This window comes from Drosophila willistoni, chromosome 3R (assembly GCF_018902025.1).
Source record: "Drosophila willistoni isolate 14030-0811.24 chromosome 3R, UCI_dwil_1.1, whole genome shotgun sequence".
Taxonomy (NCBI): domain Eukaryota; kingdom Metazoa; phylum Arthropoda; class Insecta; order Diptera; family Drosophilidae; genus Drosophila; species Drosophila willistoni.
In genome coordinates this window covers 2,058,368-2,085,879 of record NC_061086.1, presented here as the reverse complement: position 1 = coordinate 2,085,879, position 27,512 = coordinate 2,058,368, and the positions used below count along the sequence as shown (strand labels likewise).

The following is a 27,512-nucleotide window of genomic DNA, read 5'->3' as shown; positions in this document are numbered from 1 at the left end:
TAAGACGAACAGCCCCTACGAAAAACATATATGCCCAAAAAAGTATGCTACACATTTAACCATGCCCACATGCTACACACTTCCAACTGTTAAAACGTTTAAGCACTAAAGATAGAGAAATTAATGAGTAAACGATATTCGTTTAAAAAGATCTCATAAATCCATTGATCCATAAAAGAGTAACTGTGGTTGGGTTAGTGGTGTTCCGTTCAATTTAGTGAAAAATAAAAAATATCTATATTTTCCGATTCTTTAGACTTTTTACCTTTCTTTTATAGTGGAGTTAAATTTGACAAGTTGTTGGCTTCGAAAGAGACAACCACCTCTTTGTTCTGATAAAGGGTAATCCTTCTTCCGACTGAAATTATTTTAACCTTTTTGCAAGGGCAAACAAAATTACAATAGGTTTTTGGTTGTTTCTGAAATAAGTTGTATGTCGACATGCAAATTGAAATTTGAAGAGTGATGTCCACCATCGAATGTAGTCCTTACCAAAATCAGGCATAAATGAGGCCTTGGGGAAGTTGACCCCCAGGACACGGCGAGCAGGAAAATGTTCCCAAATGGAATCTCCAGACTCAAATTACGCAGGCTGTCTGACTCGACAAAAACGACCACATCTAGCCTCAATAGTGATGTTGGACTCGTCGCAGTTGGTCCTAGGTTGCCAGGTAATTTTACGCGTGGATGATGACACCAAATATTCTTACCAAGAGAGTTTTGGCAAAAATGTTTCATTTGTATCTTTACTTTAAGGACCAAGTTAACCACATTGGCTGGTACTTCTGGGCATAATCGCCAATAAAAGTACAGGTTTCGTGGTTCTAGTCATCTAGATTTGACACCAGATGAACATTGTTGAAATTTTTGAGCTGTTGGATAGATGAATGGCGTTTAAAAGTTTTGTATGTATAATGCTGGTTACTCCAAAAATTTGGAGTGCTAATATTTTTATTTTTTCATAGAGGAATATCTATAAATTAAGACATCACTACAATCAGAAAAGTGATTATTAGTTGGTGTTCAGGTACGTATTGTATTTGCAATTTAGAAGATTTCAAAGATATGGTGTGGTATCTCGGTCTCGATTAAATTTGGGAGTGGCTTTTTGTCCAAGATTACTCACTTACTTTGTACTTACTTCCTTTTGGTAAAGGGCCAACATTGAACATGCCAAGACTATCAAAATTCAAAGAATACACCGATTTCAATTGTTTCATTATTGACTCATTTATTCATTATATGTAATGTATGTACGTAATAATAATAATAATAATAATAATGGCTTAGACGCAACTTTCATACAAACACACACACATACACATACATATACATCTAGGTATACATTTGACATGTACTTGCATTTATGTATATGTATGCACATATGTATGCATGTATGTATATATGTGGATTTGGTTAGTCCGTTGTTTATGCATTTTCATGTGGGTATGTGTTGCGTGTCTGTCTGTTCTTGTGTATGTGAGGGGAGAGGAAGGGGGGAGGAGTTTTTAATCATCAACTTTCAGTATCTTTAGGCCACTCGAATTTATTTATTTAAATAACTTTTGTTTTTCGCATTTGTGTTGTTTAATTGTAAGTACGTAATGCAATAATTTATGTATTTATGTATGTATGTATATTCAAGATAATCTAGTACCGATTGGAAGTTTCACCATCATCATGCGTTTTGTGTTTGTAGTTGTTTTTGTTGTTGTGATTTTTTTGTTTGTTCTTGGTTTTGTTTGCTATGTAGAGTTGCCACCCGCGCAAGTGGCTATTGTTGCAGTTCATGTTGTTGTTGTTGTTCGAAGTGGAGATGAAAATTCGAAGAATTTAGATGCGCAGGTGAGAAGAGTGCGGCTGCCTGGCTTTCAATGTTAAACCAAACGGGGAAACCAAACCAATATCCCATATCCTTGTTGGAAATTAACCGCGCTTGTGCTAATTGATTGAGATTGATTCGAGATTCTCTACAGATAAGCTTGAGGTTAGTACGTATTGTTTCGGTTTGGTTTGTTTTTGTTTATTCTATTTTTGTTTTGGTTTTAGCGCTCTCATTTATTTACTCTGCAATATTTGTATGGATTCTGTTTCTCTTTTGCTCACTAAGTATGCATGTATGTTGTTGTTGTTTTTGTGGGTTGCAAGTGTGGATGCGGATATTGTTTTCTTTTTCTTGTTTTTGTGTGTTTCTTTGTAAATGTGTAAATGAGCTTTACACAGCTGTTTCGGTGTGACTGTGGGATGATAACCGCTCAACATCGATTTCGGGTATGGTCAGCTCATCAGGTATATTATCAGCATACTCAATGGAAGATGTCTCCGAAAGGCGTTTGCTCAGCGAAGTCTGCTTGCGCAGCACCTCTGCCAGCGAAGTGTTGGTGTGCTCACCATAACGGGCGTCGAGACCTTGCCGGAAGGCGTTCACCACGCGAATCTAAGCGCAAGTCGTCGAGCAAAAAAGAAAAGAACAACACCGATAACAGTGACAAAAGAGACAGAAACAACAATTTGAGGGAAGTACAGGTACATACAGGTACACGTACAGGTTTTTAATCAGTCAAAAATTAAATGCAAACAGAAAGTATAACTTAACCGAACGAATCAAATTGCGACTGCATCATAATTATGTTTTTGTGTACATTAAGTATGTGTGTGTGTATCTGTGGGTGTTAAACCACACACATACAAAAGCACAAATTGCGCAAAAATAATAAACTGAAATTTGCCAAAGCAAAGGCACAAAACACAACATTGTCACAGCTGTTAGACAAAAAAAAAAAAACAAGAAAAATAATAAATAAATAAATATTGGATGCAAAGGATCGGACGCACGGACGATTCAATACGAATACCAGGCTCCAGGAACCGCGAACCAGGAGCAGGAGAAACAGCAGCAGCTTTTCCGACATAGGCCGAATCATCTACGTTCCATTTATTTATCCTTTTTGTTTTTAATCATGCAAAACAACAAGTCTCAAAATCCAAAAATCAATATGTATTATGTTTAGTACTAATGGTAGCGAAACTTGTTATTTAAAGAACACTTTCAAGCCAGTAGTAGATTAAACATCTGAGGGTAGGCAAGCAATAAATACAAACTTAATTGAGTATGTAGAAGAGAGATGAAAACAAAAATATACTCAAATAATTAAACCAAACAAACGATCAGAGAAGATCGAAGTAGAAAGAACACACATATCCAAACAATAAAATTCTTCGGGTTCTCCGAAGTTGGCCTACTAGATTAAACAGGCCGACAGACAAAACCCTTAAAACCGAAACCCAGTCATCACTTTTCCAAAGGATTTCAAGGTCTAAAAAGTTTTAAAAAATGAAAGTCCAATTGGCGAAGTGACGACCCAATTTTGGCTATATGGGGATAAATAAATGCAAATTTGTCGTCCTGCGTTTAATTACTTTACTAGATACAATTAACTACTACTCAGAAAGAAAAATGATGATTGAGAGGGTAGTGAAAGGGGAAGGAAAAAGAAGAAGAAAAAGTGAGAGATTTATAGCAGGCAACTAAAAGACCAGGCTATACTTGTCTATAATAGACCAAAAAACACTCTTATCCGTACTAATACTTTATCCTAATCAATGAGGACTTTTAATAATTTGTTTAAGTACAAGAGTCGGACGGAATCAGCTGTTTAATACTTAAAAGACTTGACTTTGAGTTCTTCAGTTTATTAATACAAAACGGACGACAGTACAAGATCAGTAAACTTCTCAAAATTTTCGTATCACTGATTGCTGGCTAACTTCTTTTCTGTGGATTATTAAGCAAAACTTATTCTCCTTATATATAACTTGGAGAACTGTTTCGTATATGTCGGCTCTGTTTTTATGAATAATTAATAATATGGTGAAGGGCTTACAGCTTGATCAGTGTTGCTCTTGCTATATGGGACCGGTATCAAGCGTTCTTGCAATTCGCCGCCTATTACCTTTAAAATTGGAGAGAGAAAAAGTAAAATAGAAAATAATAAGTGGGAAGAGAAATACAGATACAGGTTGAATTCGAATTTAAGTTTTAGTCAAGTGTTTTTGCTACATAGATTTATAAATTAGAGTTATAGCAGTATATATAATATATATATATACATAAATTTGCATATATTTACATATATATACACATGCACATAAACATATATAATAACATAAATATGTGTATATGTAGTAGTATATATATATACAAATATATGTATATTTTGCATAGATTATAAATAAATTACAATAGAATAGGAAAAAAAGGCAGGATAGCATAGTGGGCACTACAGGGGGTAAGGATATAGGGGTGGGGTGGGGTGAGGTTGAGGTTGAAGTGGGAGGAGGGGGAGCAGTGGGTGATATCGATGTTTTTGGGTGTGCAAGTGTTTTTTTTTTTTTGACTTGGATTGGAGATAACGATAACTAAGTAAATACGACAGCTTCAGGTTCAGATTCACGTATGTAATATTAATAATAATAATCAACTATTACGTTACACAAAAAACATCATTACGATTATAAATCGTACAATGTTCTTTCGAGTCGAATTTGGCGTATCCATTACCGAAATCTAATTTCATAATTTGCCAGATAGTACAAATGAATAAAGCGAGAGATATTCGTCAATGTGTGTATGTGTGTGTGTGTGTTTGTGTGTGGGTGTATCTGTTTTAGATTTTTTTGTTTCTGTGTGTGTGTGTGTGTGTGTGTGTGTAGGCGTTTTGTGTCTGTTTGTGATAGAAAGACTGACTAAACTGAGACAGAGAGAGAGAGAGAGAGATCAATTACCAATTTCTAATGGGCCATCATTTGCTTGTGTATGTGTATGTGTATACTTATAAATCGATGCCGGCAAATCCATTGTGGACACGTCAGCTTTTAAAGTGGACAAAAAACTTCCCGATGGACTTCAAGTGAATTGCAGCAATATCACCAAAAAGCTTAACATCGTAATATGTATATAGCATATGCATATTTGATCTTCTATATGGTGAGTGGGAGTGGTGGGGGTTTAGTTGTACTTGCCGCCACCGTTATCAGTATCGAATTCAGTAGCTTTATCGATATCAGATATCGGTATCTATGTATGTATATTTGATGGTATCCACCCCAATTCGATATCCATCCTTATCAGTGGGCTCGCGCTCATTCATACACACGCACATTCGCACGCACGCCACGCAATTAGCAAATAAGGATGCATTTGATGTACAGGTACAGTTAGTAGTAATACGAGTGTACCACAATAGTTATTAATTAATTTATACAAAAAATAAGAAGTAAAGAATATAAAAAGCATGCTCTAAATAACATTTTCTATGTGGTAAGTAATATTATATAGGTATATGTATATTATTAGAGTACATAATTATCGGTTTTTTCTTTTATCGGAGAAGCAGACTCGAGGGTTCTCGGGTTTTTTGTGAGCATATTGAGTGTGTCTGTCTTGTTGGATATGTTTGTTGGATCATCGTTTGCCTTAATAAATTCTTTTCTTCAGCCGTACAGAATAGTAATACAATATGTCGGACAGTGCAATAAAAGGTCGGTATCTCGGTATCTGGTAGGGGGCAGGGGACAGAAGGCATGTATGTATGAGGTCGGATTCGGGTATAGATTTATTCGATTCCAGGTTCCAAATGGCAGGCCACGCGACACAAACCACACACAATGACCACTGATCAGTGGAGGGAGGGGCTCTTATGTACCAACTGTATGGCGGCTAAGAGATAAGCATGTCATGATCAGTCCAGTTTGCTCGAATGTCAGTGGTCAGGAGGATGGGGGTGGGGGATGGCATTTCTTATTATCGCTCAGTTTTCCATTTTTTTGTGTTTGCTTTCAACATTTTGCTCCACAGTTAATAAATTTCTAAATTCGGGTTTCATTCTGTCCGTTTCTGTGCTGATTATTCTCGTCGTGACTACGAATTTGTTGTTGCAATGTTATAGCGATATCGGAGAAACCAGGACCAGGACCGGGACCGGGATTAGGGCCAGATGTAGATGCATTTGATGTGGGTGCTTGGGAAGTACGTCCGTTGTGAAGAGTGCGCTGTTGCTGCTGGGGATCTTCGTCAATGTAAGATATGTCAGAAGGCAACTGCTGTTGTTGTTGATGCTGCTGATGCGGCTGTGCTGGCGACTGTTGCTGCTGCTGCTTGCTGCTGTAATTGGGGCTCAGCAAGTTAAGATTGTAAAGCGGGTGGCCAGCACCACCGGTTGGCATGCCCGTCCTGGGACTGCGTAAGCTATGCAAGCTGTGCATTGAGCGCCGCTCGTTAAGGTCTTCCAAAGTTGAGCGGAAAGCACGAATCACGCGCAACTGAAACAAACGAAATTAGACAACAAACGAACAAAAACAGAAACATAAGGAACTAATAAGCAAAATGTAATAGCAATAGGCACTCAACAATGTGTACAATGCTGTACGTGTACACATTTACAACAGGACATACATACATTAGTGTAATCAAAATACTTAAAATTAGTTCATTTCAATTTCAATTAAAACGTAAACGCAAAACAATCAATTAAATTGTAACGTATGCACATAGATACATACATAACGTAAGCTTCATCTCTCCAACAGCTGCAAATTTGTGTTAATTAGACCAACATAAGCTGCATTACCAGGGGAACTGGTCACAAGGGTGCGATGCGTATGCAAATTTGAAAGCCAAATCTCCAAATCATTGTATTCAATACGAATCCTGCGACCTTCGGCGAGGCCGAATCATTTAAATATCCCTTTGCCTCCTAGAGGCATCAGACGATCAATCAAGTTAGTAGGTGGAGCGAGCAAATAAGACCAGACTGTCGGAAAAAGTTTAGTTCAACAAGATCAAGAATTTTTGGCGCTAATAGGCATACGCATCCTGGCTAACGGCTAATGGTCGTCATGCGTGTAAAGGTGTAGTTCGGGTAAATAACTCCGACCAATTACATACGGATTACGGACGAATTTGCGGACAATAAGTGTATTTGGTAAGCAAAAAAGGTTACTAGTAGTGCGGACGTGGGGAAAATAATTGGTCATCGGTGTTTATTTATGGTATTACAAATTCTGACTAACAACTTAAGAAGGTTCCGAAAACGGAAGCATAAGTAGTGTATATTTGGGGGGAGTAAAGCAAACTATTTATAGTTAAAAAACATGATTATTTTGGAATAGCTAATGCAATGTATAGTATAGTATAGTATAGCAGAACAGTAAAGTAGAAAAAGTAAATCAGAAACAGTGCAAAGAACGTGGAGAAAAACGTAACGCAACTCACCACTAACATACGATTTGTATACGATTCATATGGGGGGTCAAACGGACTTGGATACAGACTGCTTAACAGTTTTGGCTTGTTTACTTACCCAACTAGTAAAAGTGTAATACTTTTCGATACATTTTCTAGTAATTCTAATAATAATAGAAAATTAAATCAACTGACGATGCAAATATTTATGCAATAGGATGCGTGAGAAATGCGAAAGATAGAAATATAGCGAATATATGTCACATTGAGAAACAGAGTGTGTGTATTACCAAGTAAGAACAAAATAAATCAAAATATCCGATTTTCCTCAAAGCTTGGGGAATTTGACTTTCTTTTTATAAAAACGCAAAACACACACACACACACACACACCACACGCACACAGAGATTTACATACATACGCGATAATACAAACTGCAATCGACTTTATACTTAAAAGTTCAAAGTGGAGTCGCGTCTCCTGCATCAACAATAAATCCGAAACTTAGGCAACAGCTATACAAATCAATTAATTAGCATGCAAAACTTAAAACAAAAATTAAAAGTACTACAATACACAACTTTCCCCCTTTCCCACGAAATGTTGCAGACAGCTATTCACACTGATTATGTGGGGGTCGAGACACTCCAGTTCAATTTAAAGCATGCAAAGACTACTCTACAATGCCGCTCATCTGAATAGGACCACACTTGCCTGCTCTTTAGATGGCTATAATTTTTCAACTTACTGCTGATTCAATTAAATTTTACTACTTTATCCAAAATTCACTTTATATATGTACGTGTTGCACCAATGAAGGTACAACCCAAGCCGTGATCAAAAAATAAATGCTATAGAAGTCGAGATCTAAAACAAGCAATATTCCTCAAAACCTCTTCAGTTGAGCGGCACTGTACATATACATGTACATAGGTTCTATGTACAACTGACGCAAAATATATAAAGACACTTGGGCTCTTCATATGGTTTTGAGGGCAGAAGCAGTTACAGTTCTTAGATCCTCTCAAATGAAACAGATGTGTGAGGGGGGTTAGGAGAGTAAAAGAGAACGAGCGAGAGAGAGATTGGTCCCAGATTCTTCTAAGCATAAGCAACAGGAGCAATTATGGACTGAGTGGGGAATTTTGTCTTTTAATTGTGCAGATCGGTACGGGAGACAAGGATGTGCCGCTGTGACTACGCACGACGCACGCAGATTTATTTAATTTTTTTTGTGAATTATTATTATTATTATGTATAGTTTTTTTTTTTTTTTTTGGAATTGGTACTATGATTTGACTCCACGTGCATTTTTCTTTTTTGGTTCGTTTTTATGGGACAAAAGATAGAATTAAACAAATATATTTTACGTACGTTTCCTTATGCTCGTATGAAGAAATTAGCTGGACTACCTTAGCTGTTTTGTGATGTAGATAGTAGTAGTAGTAGATAGTAGTAGAAGATAGTACAGCAGATAACAGCAAAAGTTGAGAATTAAAGATACATGTATAGATAGATATAGAGAGACAGACAGAGTGGGAGAGAGAAAGTACGTAACATACACGAAATTTGGATTGTGTATTGTAGCACAAGACTCTTCTACGTTGTTGTTGTTCTTGTTGATGTTGTTGTTGTTGTTGTTGTTCTTGTTGTTGTTTGTTGTTGTTGTAGGAAGGGGTTAAACAAAAAAAAAAATAGTAGTACAAGTAATAGTAGTAGCAGTAGCAGTAACTTGTTGTTTTTCTCGATGGTAATGCTGAATTTTTATGTTTTGAGGAAGGAAAGATCGAGTGACGAGAAATTCACTTGATAAAGGGGAACCTATGTATTTCAGTTAACTCGAAAAATGGCTGACTGATCATTTAATATTTTATTTAGATAGTTAGGCATGGGTGAGGAGTGGGGCTTTCGGAACTGTTGTGTATGTATGCATGTATAGGTATATAGGATAGAGTATTGTGTCACTTTATTCATGTTGATCATGTTGGGTAGGTGGTAGGTAGGTAGAGTCTAGGGTAGTCTAGTCCACAATTAGGGAACCGAGTTCCGCATCGAGTTTGATTTTAATTTTGAACAATTTTGCTGGTTTTTTTTTTGTGTTTTTTTTTTTTTTGTTTTGGCGAAAGTCTACAAACTACATAACAACATTTGAATTAGCATTAATTACCTACATATATACCTTACACAATGCAACATAATTCGAGAAATATTATGATATAAGTACTTATTAAACCAGCAAACGATTTCATTTCAAGTTACTCCGAAGATGTTTTGGAGCATGTTTTTAAGCAAACATACAGTTTGAAGATAACATGACAGCTCTTTGTTATATACAATCTGGCCAAAAAGATTAGGAGTATTAGGCTAAGGCATTAGCAAAGACCATTTTGTCATTTCTTATATTTTCAATCTGAACACGCAAGTTTTTTAAGTTTCAAGAATAAATAAATTATGTATTTACATCCTCAAATTTGTGGTTTTCTGTTGTTTGTCAATTTATTTACTTATTTATTTTTTTTTTTTTTTTGTTTTTGCTTTTGTTTAGTTTGAACGGCACTTTTGTGGGCTTAACTGGCATGACTTACAACCATTTCGCGTTTTTGTTTCCTCAAAGTGAGAAAAGAGTGTAAACATTTATGAAATGATGTTTAATTCGGTTGTTTCTGGATATCTTTAAAATGTGAATAGGCTTAAGAAGCTCGAGGTAACTTTGGGAAATCATTTGATGGTTTACCTACTGGCGCTAGATTTTTGGTTTTTCTTTGTTTTTTGGGTAAAGTCGGTGTTGTGTTGCACAGTGTAATTTGATGTACACATTTCTATGTTATTATATATATTATTTTGTCGATCAATGATCGAATTCATCATTTCAATTACGTTAAACTATTGCTAATTGCATTTATTAGACAACTATCCACCGTAAAATAGTTGAAAACTTTTTGGAACCTAACTAAATATATATTTTCTACAATGTTTCATGTTTTATCGTCTTCATCATATATCAGGGTATTATTAATAGTCTAATTTGTAAGTGGTGTTTTTGTAGGTAGTGTATATAAGTATGTGTATGCAGTATATAGTGTATACACTGCATTTCATCGCATTTGCGTCATCTCCGTGAGCAGCTTGTGTGTCCGGAGGATTTGATTACGCGTTTGCACATTTTCGTCTTCTCAACTTATAAGATTAATCAATAAGTATCCGATATAGAGATAATTCCGTTTAACAATTTCAACAAATTCTTATTATTGCAGCAGAACGTTATGATTTGATTTAGGTAATATGTATGTATGTATGTTTGTTTGTATGTATATGTATATGAGAGAGTGTGCGAGGATAACTGCTGGGTTAGTTGGGTTTTTTTTTTAAACATTTATGTAGAACTCTTGTTGCTTATTATTGCATTTGTCAATTACACTTCAGTCTCTCGTATTGGTTCCGCCGGCTTTAAAATTACAAAAATTAACAACAAATATCCGATAATTACTTTTGAAACAAATAAGGCTCAATTGAAAGCTTAATAATTGTATGCCAACACAAAAAGTATTCAAAACTAATCCAGAACAAAAAAAAGAAAGTATAAAAAACTAAACCGAAATCATAGATAATTGTGTGATAAAGCAGCAGCAAATCGAAAATCTGAAAGCCAAGGCCAAATAATAATAGTATAATAATAATAGAATGCTGAAAATTTAAATGATTCAATGGCTTGTTGACGCCCGAAAGTAAAATATTAAATGTAAATTTTCACACCAAAAAACACCTAGGAACTCAAAAATAGATTCAAAACATTGCTCTCAAAAACCGCACAAACATTTTCACAAGCTAAAACCACGATATTATGAAACGGATAGAAATTTTACAATATACATATGTACATACATATATTTATCTTCATAATCTAACTTTCCTATCATTTAGATTTAAGTAGAGTGGTTATCGGGACAATAAAATACCTTATAAGAACTCTTCGGAATGTTAAAAACTTTTTCCATAACACCTTCTTGCATTCAGGATAAAAATTCAAACGTTTTGGCCCAATGCATTCCACATCTATGGGATTAAGTTAACAATTTGTGAAATCGTATCGAAATATAGAAATATCTGAAAAATTTTACTCTCCTGTCTATAAATGACTTAGTACAAGATATCACAAGTCCGGATTAAAGAAAGAAGGGCAAAACAATCGTCTTAAACATTCAGCAACTGCATTTGATTCAGTCAACACACATACTTATGTACATACATACTTACTGAGTATACCCTACTACTGATTAATGCCGATGTGAATGAATGAATGAATGAATACTCAGTCCTGTGGCAAATTTCTCTCAGTTAATCGTGTCAATGTTAACTCTCAGTTAACTGTGTCACCCCCAAACAGACGCATACCAGAAAAACACACACACACACACACATGGCTCACACACATTATAACCCATGCACGCCAATTGAAGGAGAAGGAGGTATGTATGTATATAGGTAGGTAGGTAGTCAATTTTATAATTTTGCTGTGATTTATCGATAAACATAAACATAAACAATATAATAGTAAAAACTATATATGTACATTTACAGTTTTCACAACTATGTTTATATATAGTATGTATGTACAGTGACAAGAACACAAACAAAATCAAAACGAAATGGCACAAAGTACTACATACATATGCACATACATACACACATATACATACGTGCTCATATCGATACATACATATCGTACGCTTGCACGTATGTAGATCGCACGTACATACATACATACATACATATGCAAATTATCGAATACGTAGCGACTATTCGATAGTTTTATATTAGAAACAAAAGCATCCAAAGTCTCGTCAATGTCTCGGGTGGGGAGAGGGATGGGTTGTGAGTTTCATTTTTCTGAGGTGGAAAGGGAATAAGAGGAAAGCAGGAATAGAGCTTGGAGATCAGTAGTAGGAGCGGTGGAGCAGGGAGCAGGAAGTAAGTAAGGTTTGCAGGATTAGGAAGCAGTTTAAGAGGGTGGGGGAAGGTGGAACATTACGCTGTCTAGTTGCCAATAAACACTAAATCATATAGACAATTCTTACCGGTACTGAAATCTGGACGCAAGTTGAGTTTTCGCGCAAATATTTAATTGTATTGTACATAATTTTATGGTTTTCGGTTTTTTGGTTGGTTTTTTTTTTTTTTTTTTTTTGTTATATATTTGCATCATGAAGCGATGCAAAAATTGATTGATTGATTTTTCAATTTATAGTGTATATATATAGTTGAATTGGTAATATTTATTTATCGATTTCGTTTGGTTTTTTTATAGTATGATATGCAGATATGTAGGTTTTTTTTGTTTATATTTGCATTTTGGTTTTTGGTTCAATCAATCGATCGGGATTGGTTAAAAGCATTTAAGAGGGACGAAAAATATGAAATGAATATTATCAATTTTATATTATTTATAGAAAAGAATTTGCATCAGTAAAATGGAAGTTAGATGTTTATAGGAAGAGTTGGTCCACTACGTTTCTTACATACATATATATACTCTTTTACACATCATCTCACCTCACTACAAAGATACGTAAGTACAATTCCATGTACTGATATACTTTACCGTGTCAATTTTCTCACTGTTAGTGTAAATGAAAATGTCGTATATTGAAATACTTTATAATATATGCTTCAAGCTCTAAACAGAGCCAATTTCAATAAATCGAAATGCGATTGAAATGAAAGGGATTTCAGAAACGATTATAAGACTTATTCTGTAAAGAAATTAAAGGATATGAAGCCTCTATGGGCAATTGTTTGCCAAGTCTAGAGAACACTTTGAATCGCACCAGCTGGCTGGCCAATAAGTCTTTTGTTTAGTGCTAGTCCACACAGGACACAGGACTAAAGGCCATTTTTAAATCGAGACACATTGACACACTACTTTTTTTTTGTTTTTTGGCAATATTTACATGTATGTATGTAAAAAGAGTATATTATACTTCGGAACGCCGAAGAGGGGGGAAAAAGGTGTCAAGTGTTTCGGTTTATACGCATTCTTTTTGTACACAGTGTTTGTATATACCTATGGGTATATGTGAAAGAAGTTTGATGGAGTTTTGTAGTTGTTGTTGTTCTTGTTTTGGGTATTCTTTCTCTTTTTTTTTGTTGTAGTAGATCGGTGTTGATAGCATATATGGTAGAAGACTTGTCAAAGCTTTATAAATTAAACGATACGCATGCAGTGACCGAGAAAAGTAACACGAAAGGAAATAAAAAATTATCGGGTAAACAAAAACAGAAAGGTAAAAAAAGTAACGTTAACTAAAACCTAAGAAAAACTATAACTTTACAATATAAAGAAAAATTATAAATTTATAGTTACAATTTAATAGAGTTGCGGAAATAGACGTGGGAGTTATGGAAAAGTAAAGTAAAGTTCACAATGCTGAGCACAGATGACCTTGAGAGAGAACTTCTCAATCATTAGATTTTTGCCTAATGGAGTGTTCTTATTTTTTTTTTTTTTAATGTGTGTGCATTTGTGTGTGAGTGGAAAAGGACTGATTAAATGTATCTGTATCTGTTCACTATCTGTCACAGTAATCAAATGTCGAATATGCGAATGGAGTTGTGTGTGTGTCTTCTGTGTGTGTGGGTTTTGTCCACCTACAGGTTTGTTGGTTTGTACTAGCACCCCTTTTTCAATTCAAATTTGGATTATTTTTTGGTAATTCGCGCGTGCATGTAAGTATGTATGCATATAAATCTATATGTGAGTTCGTTCTTGAATCGGTTTCACACGTAAAGTTATGCACGTGTGCCTAAAATCCTTGACTGGGATTTGACGAAGAGAAGTCCAAAAGCACCACCCACCGCCGTTTCACCCGCCTCTCCATTATCTTTCTCACCCACTCCTCTGCGTTTGTTTTTTTTGTTCAAAGTTCATACATGTATATAGATTTCGCATTGCATAAACACATTCGTTAAATTAGAATTGATTTTTGAACAAATTGATATATTAAACTAATCGTGGATTAAACAATGCATAACAATGGATCAGTATGGGATCCGAACATGGACTCAAAATATACAAGAGACAGACATAGAGAGATAGATATACACAGACATTGAGAGACAGACATAGAGATATTGATAGAGAAATATATAGATAGATATAGAGAGAAAGACACAGAAAGAGAGAGAGAGAGAGAGAAAGTAGGAGAGTAGGAGAACGAGAGATAGAGGATAAAAAGGTAAGGAAGACATGTGGTTTGTTGTTAGTAGACAAACCAATCAAAATTTTCTACTGAAAACAGTAAATACAATTCGAACTACAAAGTGTTATTGTTTTTATTATTATTTTTTTAAGCAAGTAGGTACAGTAGGTAGCAATTTAATCAAAGTTGAAGCCTATTTCGATTTATCTATTTAGCTTGAGCTGATGGTCATTGTTGATCAGAATTCATAACACATATATACATACATACATAGAAAACCATCTACATAAAATAGATCATAGATTGCATTTCCATAATTATTTGTTTCACGTTTTTAGGTCGATAATCTTCGGCATGCCGAAGTTACATTTTGTCGTCCGTTTTGAATATGTTAACCTATTAAATTAGGCATTTGTATATATGTATATAGATTCATATATATAATGTAGATTTATATATATATATATATATATTTGTATGCACCAATATGCGTATTATTATGTATGTATGTACATATGTATATGTAAACAAGAATTATGGTTTAGCTTTCAACATAACTACCACGCCCCCGCCTGGAAACTGGTCTTACAAGAAGCAAGCCGAAGAATACATATGTATATCTTAATTTAAATTGAAACATTCATACATATTACCAGTGGGTACATATATATGCACGATTTCTAGAAATCGTCAATGCATTTCGCATTGCGTTTGACGTTTGAAACACAGGCCATTCCATTTTCGAAAAAACAGAACCACGAAATACGACAAAATTAACGAAATCATACGAAAATGAACCCAAGAGATGAATTTAAATTGCTGTCACATTATCTGCCTGCTGGTATATGTACATATATGCCATTTATGCACAACGAAATCTCAATGAAAATCGAGTCAAATACAAATACAAACTGAATCAAACTAATCTCACGAAAAACAAAAATAAGTTGAACAACTCGATGTGAAAATGCATTTTGCCGTGGAGTATGCGAATCCTCACTGCTAACCGCAAACTCGGAAAAAACACAAAGTCGAAACGAATTAGAAAACAAAATAGATATCACCTATCGAGAATAGGCGTCTGTGTAACATATGCTGTAGTGGTACATACTATATGAATGAGTTGGACATTCTTATGTCCGATTAATAAATTAAATGTTCAGAAAAATGCACGAGTTCAAAAAAAAATAAAAAGAAAATAATAATTTGTAAAAATAAAATAAATAATATATAAAAAAAAAGTTTATAGAAATAAAAATTTTAACTAACTGAAATGATTGTAAGTAAATAATACAACTATATATAATATATATATAATTGATTATATATTGATAATCAAAAATTAAAATTCACTTCTCCTTAAGCTGAATTATTTGAGAGAACCAAATATAGATATACTTACTTGAGTTTGCAGGCGAGTTAGACCGCGTATCCACAGGATTTGTCCTGCTCTGGGCTTCTTGTCGGAATCAATGGAATCGAAGCGTTCTTCGCCCAAATTCATGGCATCAGTATACTCCTCTGGATGACCGCGACCCCATCTGAAAAATTGCATAAATTGTTTAATAATTTTCGAGTCGGCGGGCTTGTGGTTAGTTCAATATAAATTGTTTGATATTTTACATATGCATTAATGTATGAGTTGTGTATGAATTAGTTAAGCATAATAATTAGCTTTATTAGTTTGTAACTATTGGATTAGACACATGAGCGTTTAATTGAAAGATTGGCATGGATTACATAAACTATACAAAAGAGTTATTTTAACAGCTCCCGCATCTTATTTTATACAATAATTAAAATCGTTATTATCTGTTTATTAATATACTTATTACAGATCAACGAAATAATTGAATTAATGATTAAACTGACAAATCGTATCTCTTTATAAAGCTTGAACGATGAAATTAAGCATAACAAAATGTTTTTTTAGTGGGTTTAGAATTTTTAGCTATTTTTGGTATATACGTATTAATAATTTTGGGACAGCTTTAGCTAAAATATATTCAATAACTTTAGTTAATAAACATCACAATAATTTTTGTATACATCATCATATCAAACTCAAGGAAATTCATACCAAATAGTTAGGTTTATGACTTCTGATATGAATACTTCGATACGAGTCTCAGGCTTCTGGTTATTCGTTGGGCGTTATATTTAATCGGATAATTTGTACATTTGTGGTTTATGGAAATCATTATGTTGCACAAAGAAAAATATTTACAATTATAATTTAAGGGCATATTTTGTGTTATTACTCAGCCTTTTGGATATCTTTTAATTAGCTTCAAGAGTAGTCAATGCAGCCAGCAGTTCAAAAATGATTGTAGATCGTTATTTAATAGTTGTAAATGGACTCCATTTACCCAGGACTCATGCCCCCTTCAAGGATAATTTTGTAAAGCGATTTGAATCCATTTAACGCTATTTTCGAAACTGACTTAAAATATAATGCATACATACAAAGCGTGCAGTATATATAGATAGCTAGGGCAGTGCAATTGGAAATGGGTAGAGGTAAAAATAAATTTATTGCGTACGAGCTAAAATACTGGTCAAAGTGTATACGAATAGTACATCAAATTAAAAAGAAACTTATATTTAGACGTATACTTATGTACATATCAAAATACATATATGTTGCTTAGAGTTATTATAGAATTTTAGCATGCGAAGCAATTATAATCTTGGATAAAGCTTAGATAGTCGTCTTATTATCCTACATACATTTTGCGTTTATATAAGTATTTGTATTAACGTACTACTACCAAATGCAGATGTCTGATACCAAAGTTATACTATTTTTGTGGGTTTTGTGTTGTAAATGAAAGTGAATGCGAAAGCGTTCAACTTAAAGTTTAGAGCAAGGTTCCGGTTAACTGCAACATCGATTGTGATAATATAACATAAAACATTTACTCACGATAAAATTTTGGGCAATTTTCTAGTAGGCACAGATGTGATTAATTGTCCCCAGACCAGTGTACCAATTCCAAAGAATATGCACCAAAGCCATTGCTCAAGCGTTAATGCCTTTGTAGAGAAAGCCATTTTACCATATTGAATAATGACAACCTGAAATGCAAAATGTACATAAATAAAAGCACTATATACATCATTGGACCACTTTAACTTACCTGCGATATCATTGTGAATATCCAAATCGTGTAGAAGATGGGATTCGTAAACAGTCCCTCAATAACGTTGCGCTGGCCATGAATCTTTCTGGCATTGATTTCATTAAACAATGTCATCATAACAAAGGTGTTAAAAATTATGGTAAAATGTTGTGTTGGCCCAGCGTTAAGTTCTTGTCCACGTCCAGACTCGATGTCAAGGATAATATCTCCTGTAAAGGAATTGGAAACATTTAGGTTCATCTTAAGGAATATCAATTCCATTGGCGACACAAAATTGAGCATATAGACGCATATATACATCACAAAATTTTATATAACTGATGCCTACCTACGAAGAGAAGTCCAAAAATGATAACCAGCTGATATAAAGCTTGACCCAAAATGTTTTTCATCATGGTCTTTGAGATTAGGGGTTTTGTGCGGCCATATGGCTTGCGCAGCAAGAGGTCTGGAGTCGGTAGTTCCGTAGCCAGAGCAAGGGAAGCCAAAGTGTCCATAATCAGATTAACCCATAACATTTGCACCGCCTAAAAAAGGGAGAAATTGGCGAGATTACAAACACGATACAGAAGAAACGATTTTAGATAAAGCATACTTTCAGCGGAGAGTCCTGAATGGCACATGCACCGATAAATGCTACAATTACAGCAACCACATTAACCGTTAGTTGGAACTGCAAGAACTTTGCGATCGAGTCATAAACATTGCGACCCCACATTACTGCCTTCACAATACTGCTGAAATTGTCGTCGGTAAGAATAATATCTGAAGCCTCCTTGGCAACGTCAGTGCCAGCAATGCCCATGGCGAATCCAACATCGGCCTTTTTCAATGCGGGACCATCATTTGTACCATCGCCAGTGACAGCGACGACCTCACGGTTTTCGCTTACTGTGCTGTCAATAATGCCTGACAAAATGCGAAAGCGAATATATGTATAAGTCAGATTCCTTCTTATTTCTCTCACAAACACATACCTTTGACCAATGTGTACTTGTCAGTGGGCGAAGAGCGAGCCAGCACACGCAACTTTGGCCAGACTTTATCAATGAGATGTTGCTGGATCTGGAAGAAAAAACGAAGCGGCATAATGCATGCAAATAAAAATGTCAAGTGACGCTACTTACATCGCCATTGCTGTCGCGAATACGTCGGTTGAACTCCTTGCCCTCCAGGATAAGAAAATCATCGTTGGGTCGCAAAATTCCGCACTTGCTGGCAATGGAACGGGCTGTGTTAATATTGTCTCCAGTGACCATGCGGACAGTGATGCCTGCACGCTGGCATTTACGAATAGCATCGGGAACTTCTGGGCGCACTGGATCCTCAATTCCAACGACGCAGAGACAGGTGAGATTTGTCATAATATTCTCCTCGTCGTCCCAGTTTGGCTCTCCGTCAATGTGAACTTCGTTGATTGCTGCTTTTCCGGGGACAAAGTCGCGGTAAGCAACCGAAATAGTACGAAGACCGTCGCAAGCCATTGGTTCAATAACTTCTCGTATTAATCGCTCCTGCATATCCCGTGTGAATTTCTCCAAAGTTCCCTCATGACCGTAGATAAAGGAACACCTGAAAATGTGATAAAGTGGTCATGCAAAATGGATACACAACACCTTGGAGAATCGAGTCACTTACTTCTTCATGATGATTTCGGAAGCTCCCTTTGTGTATAGTCGATATCCGCCGTTAGGTCTAGGTATCACTGTACCCATACTCTTGCGCACCGAATTAAATGTGTAGACACGTGTAAACCTATCCTCGGGTATTTCATCACGAATTGATTGATATTTAACGCCCAGTCCCTGAACGAAGCCCAGCAAGGCGCACTCGGTCTTGTTGCCAACTTGAATGGGCAAATCACCGGGATTTTGACCATGCTATAGTGGTGACCATGATAGTGAAACATTGAATTAGAAAAAGCATCCATCGATCTTACCATTATGTTTGACGTGTAGGCCGAGTTTACGGATATGCCCATGGTGATCAGATTTCCCACGTGCTGGGGTATATCATTCAAAGTTGGCAGCACTTTGCACAGTTTCTCGCAAATATACGATTGCACGACAGTCATACGATTGGTTGTCAGTGTACCAGTCTTGTCAGAGCAAATGGCAGTGGCATTACCCATCGTTTCACAGGCGTCCAAATGACGCACCAAATTGTTATCCTTCATCATTTTCTGTATTAAAAGAATGCTCGAATAAGTGACCGGATGATCAAGTGATCAGAGTGGTGCCCCACTCACCTTCACCGAATAGGCAAGCGATAGCGTTACGGCTAGCGGAAGACCTTCGGGCACAGCCACCACTAATACTGTGACACCAATAATCAAGTGCTTGACCAAATTATTGGCGTAGGTATTCTTCCAGGGCTTCTCGTCAATGACAAATGTCTTAATGCAGAACTGGATAATCAGAATGATGACGGTAAGTACGGCAATGGTAGATCCAGCATAACCAATTTGAATAGCCAATTTGGTCAGTTTCGCTTGCAACACAGACTTCTCCTTCTTGTGGCCCGTTTCCACAGCTGATGTGGACGACTGCTGTTGCACATGATTGCCATCTGACTCGGATTTAATTGCGTCGCCGCCACCTCGAGATGCGGGCGGAGCTTGTGGAGCATGGGACGTCGGTTTCATTGGCGTGCGACCATCGTTCTCACCTGCATGGTCATGGTCCACAAATCAGTCAAATTGAAAATATGTAATTTCATCACATTTTTGTAGTTTTTAGCCACACAAAAATCCCTATAAACTTCCCGCCCAATTTTCACTTAATCTTTGTGTTAAAATATATACAACATATGAGAATTTAACTCATTTTATAACCCGAATGGACATGCTAGGACAAAAGTGATTGGATGATTGGGCCGGACATATTTATATCTACAAAATTTAGAATATTATGAAATTCACCTGTCAGACTCTTGCTCTTTTGCTTGTTCGCCTTTTTAGCTTCTGTATGTAAAAGTCAAAATTACAATTCACGATGTTCAATCATTCCATTATGTTGATAATAATATCAATTTTACATTTAATAGGGATTCACAGGTGTTTTTTTTTTAGTTTTTTTTTTTTAGGTTTGTTGATTTTTGTAGTTTGTTGGTGTTTGGTGGTTGGTTGGTAGTTGAGGGTAGATGTTGAGGTAGATGAAGGAGTTCAATGATGGAGCAATCAATTCACGTCATGCAAATCACGTATGACAATTGGAATATGAAAAAAAATAAATAAAATAAAAACAAATACATAATATAGATTATTCATAGCAATATAATTAATAGGAAGTCACATAAAAAAACACCGCGCAAAACTACGTTTATGTTTGCCACCAAATATTTGCTAATAAAAGTAGAAAAACTTGAATAACTGTAAATAAAAATAATCCTGTACTCTAGCATATTTTGGTTTCCCCCTTTGATTTCTGGCTAAAAATCAATTAATTACTACTCAAAATCCCTCGTAGTCATTTGTGATAAATGTGATCAGACATAATCTGAAGAATTTGAAGTAATTTGGTCAATCGACTTGGATGTAAAAATATTAGCCGAGTGCTGCTTCTTCAGATATATTTAAAAAAGCTTTTCATGCTCATACATACCCTTTTTCATCTTTTTAATCTCGGCCTCCTGTTCGTCGACGGCTGCGCCAAGAAGGGTAAATATAATGCCAGCCTGCGAGTTGACACCGACTGCGGTAACAATCATTTTTCCGCTACCCTCCATAACATGTGTGCCAGATAAGACCATGGGATCGACATCAGTGCCCTTTTTAACATGATCGGACTCGCCAGTTAGTGAGGATTCGTCCACCTATAGCAAAAAAATAACACAGCTAGTAGAATTGGCCTCCTTGTTCATGGGACATTGTCCGTCCATTTACCTTCAAGTCGTTACTTTGAATGAGGCAGCCGTCGGCCGGTAATAGATCACCATACTTGATCTGAGCAATATCGCCCACAAGTATGTCACCAACCGATATTTGGCACACTTCACCTCCACGAATAACGGAGAACTTGTGCTCGCCTTCAATGCGGCTTTGTAAGCCACGGAACTGTCTTTCCTTGGAGTAATCATTGAAGGCCGTCACTATAACAACCACAATAACGGAGATTAAAATCGCAAGACCCTCGATCCAACCGTGGTGTTCTTCTTCTTCTTGCAGTACAGCTGTATGAAATCAAAGTCAAATCAAATTATCGATCACAAATATGATAACAAACAAGATTATAGAATGCCAACACTTACGCGCATCCTCATCGGCGGGTTTGTAAAACGATAAACCAAGTGATACTAAAGCAGCTACCTCTAAGATAATAAGCGTGACATCCTGAAGGGCCTCCCAGACTAGCGTAAGAAACGTTTTCGGTGGCTTCGGTGGTATTACATTCGATCCGAATGTCTCCCGTCTATGTTCCTCATCAGCTTTCGAACCGCTCAGGCCTATAAAAAAGAATAGGCACATAAGTAATCCTATCCAGAGTCTCGTAAAATCTTTGATCACCTTCATTGGGAGATGTGTATAACTTTTTGCACAACTCATGAATACCACCGAATTCGCTGATTTTTGCTACACCTTCCCTCCCGCGAGTCTCCATGAGCTCGCGTAATTGCTTAAGTGATATCCCATATTGCGCAGGTCTTCCATCGATTGTGGCCATTTGTTATAATAAATTCTAAAAGAGAAGACATTCAGATTGTTACCATTGTAGTCTTTTTACTCTCCCTGCGTGTGTATTCGAAACTACTCATTAGTAGTTGCTCTGCGTATGAATAATATAATATGCAAGTAAGTAAGTCCCACATAATCTCACAACGTGACTTTTCACTATTTATATATTTTTTCAGAAAATTGTCTAATGGGCAAGATAATTCTTTGGGTCTGTTAATAGATGGGTAACTAATATATCTTACAATTAGTCACCAGAGTTGCTTTAAGACATTATTACAATATCGAACAAGTGTTTTTTTAATTATTCGCATACGTCATATTTTTTTGTTGTTACCTAAGAGGATCAATGCCAGGTCATATTTCTGTTCAGAAAACAAAAATTAATATTAATTTGAAATTCCCATACAGTTCGACAAAAAATAAAAACCAGTCTAATGTATGTACAAATTTATGGGCATGTGTGGCGAGTCGTGTCACGCACTTAACAATCATATGTGTATATATGTACATACATATATGTATATGTGTGTGGATACATATCAAAATAAATCAGCATTTCGCCTGGGAAGAATTTTTTCAATGCTAGACGCTAGGGAGGGCGAGAGATCGTGAGAGAGAGATGGCATAGCAGCAGACATCTGTAAATATAATATTAAGCAATCATGGCCATAGAAACAAAATGAATTGAAACGGACAGAACACCAATCTTAGTGGACTGCAAGGAGACTGTATGCAGTGGTGTGGTTAGTTTTGGATCTTAATGTTCTACCCTTTTGTATATATCCAATATATGTATGTATAAACATACATCCATACATATGTTTGTAACAAATCTATTTTTATCTGTTTCATTTCCGCATGCTTCAATTACATTCAGATGAAGTCCAAATTGAATTTTTTCTCTTTTAATGATTTTGTAAATACAAAGTGTGCATACTATCTACTAATGTTTTTTCTTGGATCATTTTTTGCTAAAGTCAAAAATCCTATTTTAAAAATAGAATTCACCTGAGTTTTTCCCCAAGCTATAGAGATGGAAAACTATCGGCGAAACCGATGAAAGTTTGAATGTGTTGACTATCAAAATCATATGTGCCGTAGAAATAGCTTTATGTGTGTGTATGCATATGTATGTATGTACATATGTATGTTCATTAATTGATGTCATGACATCGAAAGTAATGCCGGCTGTCTGGTCGGGATTGGGTGACGACAGCGATACTCTACTGATAAGTTTATGACGCCATCATTCGCTACACTTATCACATGCATTTTGGTGACGAGTCCGATTTTCATCTAGACAAAAGTGGATCGGTCTGGTTTTTGTGACTGAATAAGATTTCGAATAAGTAGTGCGGTTTTTAAGATATGACTATGCCTATCATCCAAATAATTTCATTGACGTAGTCAGATTGCTTTACAAAAGAAGACATTGTCCTTCGTGTAAATTATGAAAAAGGATGTTTTATAGATGCCGTTTTTAGTATCTGTGACAATTGTTCCTAGGTGTCGGGTAGTCACCCGCGAGCAGGTCCGTCCATCAGGTAGACAGGTTTGACTGTGTATGTATTGATGTACATAGGTACGAGTGGTCCTAAATATTCGTATTTGTAGGTTTAGAACTTGTCACAACATGTTTTGATACGATCATGGTAGGTAAAAAGCGGTAACAACTGATTTTAGTCGGCATTATATTGTCAAATTTAATGACGTCAAACACAAAAAATGATATGGCCATTACGGCAATAATCAATCTAATCAGATTTCAATTCAGGGGCAGGTAACAGCAATAGGATGTATGCTCCAGTTAAGCACCTTGTACTTTAAAGTCGTTATTTTGCAGAAATAGAAGAGTGGTTAGGCGGGGGGAGGTTGCCGCTCACTCTACATCTTTTCTCTATTCTTGTTGCTGTTGCCCGGGCGCGGGCGCCATGTTTCTCTACACATAATAGTGTATATTCTTTGCCACGCCTCGTTACAAAATTTTTTATGCATATGTATATGTATGTATGTACAACATACATACATACGCATTTATTTTAACTGACACTTAACTCCCACAATTTGTGTTTGGGATAAAGGCTGGGAGGACACGAACACACACGCACACACCCACAAGGCACAGTTTCACATGTACATATACGTTTACACGCGCACCCATACACTCAACTAATATGTATGTATGTACATACGTACATACGTACATTCATATGTATGTGAATGAACGTGGCCAGTCCACCTCGATTCGGGACTCGATTCGCTTGGCCAAAACTGACATCACACAGTGAAAACAAAATTACGTCATACAGCACTGTTAAAATTGTGTATTGGTATGAGCATTTCTTATTGGTAATGTAATGTCATCGTTATGTCGGAATGGTCAGTGGATTTTTGGAGTCATTGCATTGGAATTCGAATCGAAATCATTATTGATTCTGGCTTTAGTCAGCGACCTTCGCCGAATTCCAATTTCAATTCTATTCTATTCAAACTCAACCAGCTGGCTTCTGAATGTATGCTGGTATGTGTGTATGTACATTGAAATTTATGTATGTATGCTGGGTATCGGAATGCCAGTCGAAGGCGTGGGCGTAAAATTATTCTTTTCACTCGATAAAATATACGAAATTGATTTAATTTCACTTTGGGTTAGCAGTTGATAATGTTCACTTTTTTTAATGCTGATGATACACCAATCTAGGCATGTTTTATACGTACACGGCAAAATATTTTATTTTTTGTGTGTATATCGCCGCGACACGAACAAACTGCTTGACGCTCGCTGCAGGCAGTGTTGCCAACTCCTCGCTGACTTTCTAAATAAAAAGCTAAATGCTGAACCTCTCTCAATGCAGCCAACAAATTGGCTTGAAGTCTAGCTAGTGTTACCGCTTGTTTAAACTAAATACATATATTAAGTTGACACATTTATAGGCCATTTTATTTCATTCAGATGAATAAATTTATATTTCTTTATAATTTCAATATATCTGTCAAAAGAAAAAAGTTAATTTTGTTCAATTACTTTTGCAATAGTCATGAAACTTTGTTATGCCAGAACTGCTTACTCCAAGGAATTGGGAGTACACACATGCATACATACATACATACATCCATACATATACAAGTATATGGTTTTTAATTTAATTCATTTGGAATACGTGAAAGTTTTTTAAAATTTCGATACAAATGCAATGTTTTTAACTGCAAAAATATTCAATAACATAGACGCTGGACTTTTACATTGAACGGAAAAGGAGACAAAGGCGCAAGCGCCAAATGTAATCGGTCACTATTATTTTTGTCACAGTAATTTATTGTCCCTCTTGCTTAATCACAGTTATTATACATACGCTTACACACTAAGCAGCGATTATGCGAATTCGCATTAATATTCTCGAATTTAAAATGTGCGAGCTCGACTCGGACTAAACGACTGGCGTGCGGCTTGCCCACGGATGGTCTATTTGTAGATATAGGAACCATTTGTGATATGCAGTCCGGCTCTATTTGTCTTAGTTATCTCTTCTGTCGCTGTCGTTTGTTTGATTTCAGTTGATGTTGATTACACTGCGGTGTTACCTGAGCGCGTACCTGAGCGATAAAAGATAAGAATAACACAAAACAACTATGTAGCCTTCTACTGATCATTGTCAGTTTTAGATGCAGTGGCGGATTTACAGATAAATTTAAGCAACTAATTCCTAAAAGAAACTTATGTTTATATTTTCCACACGCAGAAACATGCAATACCGGTAACTACATAGATTTATCCCTTTCCTGGCTGTTTTAATTACTCATCTAACAAAGCTCTGGCGTTTTCATATGTAAACACGTGACCCAGTTTTACTATCTATTGTTTAAGTAGTAATTGTAATAAGGAACCTTAAACAACTGAAGAATCATATATAATATACCTTAGTCTAACCAAATTTGCCAGTAATATAAAATAGAATAGAATTAAGTTTAGCTTCTCTGCTATTATTTGCCATCTCCGACGAGGGGATATTTTAAACCGCTACACGGCGGCACCGAGCAAGACAGCGTTGCCTTGGTGAAAGAGAAAAAAGTGTGACAACACTGGTGACTCTGGCATTCCCCTAAACTGTGTCCTGGTGTCCTGGAATGTGCGAAAAATGTGCATATTGTATAGGAATGTATCTATGTATGTATGTATGTATGTATGTATCTGTGTACCTATGTGTACATACGTAAAATGGAAAATAAGTCTTATAAAATGTAATAACAATTTAAAACACATTTATTTTTGTTCATTGCTTACTAAAAATCGTGAATGTTGACGTTTTACTGTCAGTTTTATTCCATTGATGAAAAATGGCGTGGGTGTATGTTGTGTAATTCCACCCCAGATGAATTACTACGTCGGTTTTGACTCGCTGGTGTGCTTGATATAAACGCTATTGCATTAATTTTCATGCCATTAATAGTTGAATTTTATACATTTTTAACGTCACAAAATTTTATTTTCTTCTTAACTCGAACGATAACAAAGTCACACGCACTTGTGTCAATCACCGTTATAACTTTCAACTGATAATTTTTTCTTTTAAAGGACCAAACATCCCCCAAATATCCAGGATAATTTTTATCGAATTCCTTGCTCTTGTTTTGTTATTTTGCAACACTACTATTTTGATATTTGGCACCACTATTCTGCTTGTTTTACCTAAAATGTTACATCTCATTTTATTTAAGGATGTCTGTTTTTTATACTCAACTTTGTTTTATGCGTTGATTGGTTTTTTTACTGTTTCTAGGATATGAAAATTGATGATGGTCAAAATTTCCCTTTACACCGCATCAACGAACGGCGTTATTAACACACAACCACTATTTGTAAAGCATGCGAGAGTACCCTAAATGCCAGCACTATTTTTATACCCTTGCAAAAAGGGTATATTAATTTTGGTCAAAAGTGTGCAACGCATAGAAGGAAGCATCTCCGACCATATAAAGTATATATATTCTTGATCAGCTCGACGAGACGAGTTCAAATAGCCATGTCCGTCCGTCCGTCCGTCCGTCCGTCCGTCTGGATCAACGCAAACTCCTCCTAGACCGTAAGAGCTACAGAGCTGAAATTTTGCATGTAGGCTTGTATATACTGCAGGCGTTGTATATCTCGGATTCAGCCGGATCGGATCACTATATCATATAGCTCCCATACAAAAGGCAAAGTCACGAACAGTGACTTTTCTTAATAACTTCGTTAATTTCTGAGCGATTGTCGTGAATT

The 27,512-nt window shown here is 35.9% G+C and overlaps 1 protein-coding gene across 11 annotated transcripts; it reads right to left on the bottom strand.

Annotated features, from left to right (window-relative positions):
- Nucleotides 1–1,205: 1,205 nt before the first annotated feature.
- LOC6650888 (plasma membrane calcium-transporting ATPase 1) lies at nucleotides 1,206–26,682 on the bottom strand. Of its 11 annotated transcripts, XM_023179981.2 has the most exons (19): nucleotides 24,974–25,046; nucleotides 22,088–22,259; nucleotides 21,832–22,026; nucleotides 21,467–21,753; nucleotides 21,186–21,396; nucleotides 20,504–20,545; nucleotides 19,832–20,250; nucleotides 19,523–19,765; nucleotides 19,222–19,463; nucleotides 18,711–19,155; nucleotides 18,561–18,648; nucleotides 18,179–18,492; nucleotides 17,912–18,110; nucleotides 17,581–17,792; nucleotides 17,367–17,518; nucleotides 15,843–15,981; nucleotides 12,320–12,331; nucleotides 3,885–3,953; nucleotides 1,206–2,437 (listed from the first exon to the last, which is right to left on the bottom strand). In XM_023179981.2, exons 2-19 carry the CDS (start codon nucleotides 22,242–22,244, stop codon nucleotides 2,216–2,218), a joined length of 3,648 nt encoding a protein of 1,215 aa, XP_023035749.1. In that variant the 5' UTR covers nucleotides 22,245–22,259; nucleotides 24,974–25,046; the 3' UTR covers nucleotides 1,206–2,215. The 11 variants fall into 11 exon arrangements, with proteins under 11 accessions (XP_023035749.1, XP_023035752.1, XP_023035750.1 ...); XM_023179984.2 differs by lacking the exon at nucleotides 3,885–3,953; XM_023179982.2 differs by lacking the exon at nucleotides 12,320–12,331.
- Between the last annotated feature and the right edge of the window lie 830 nt (nucleotides 26,683–27,512).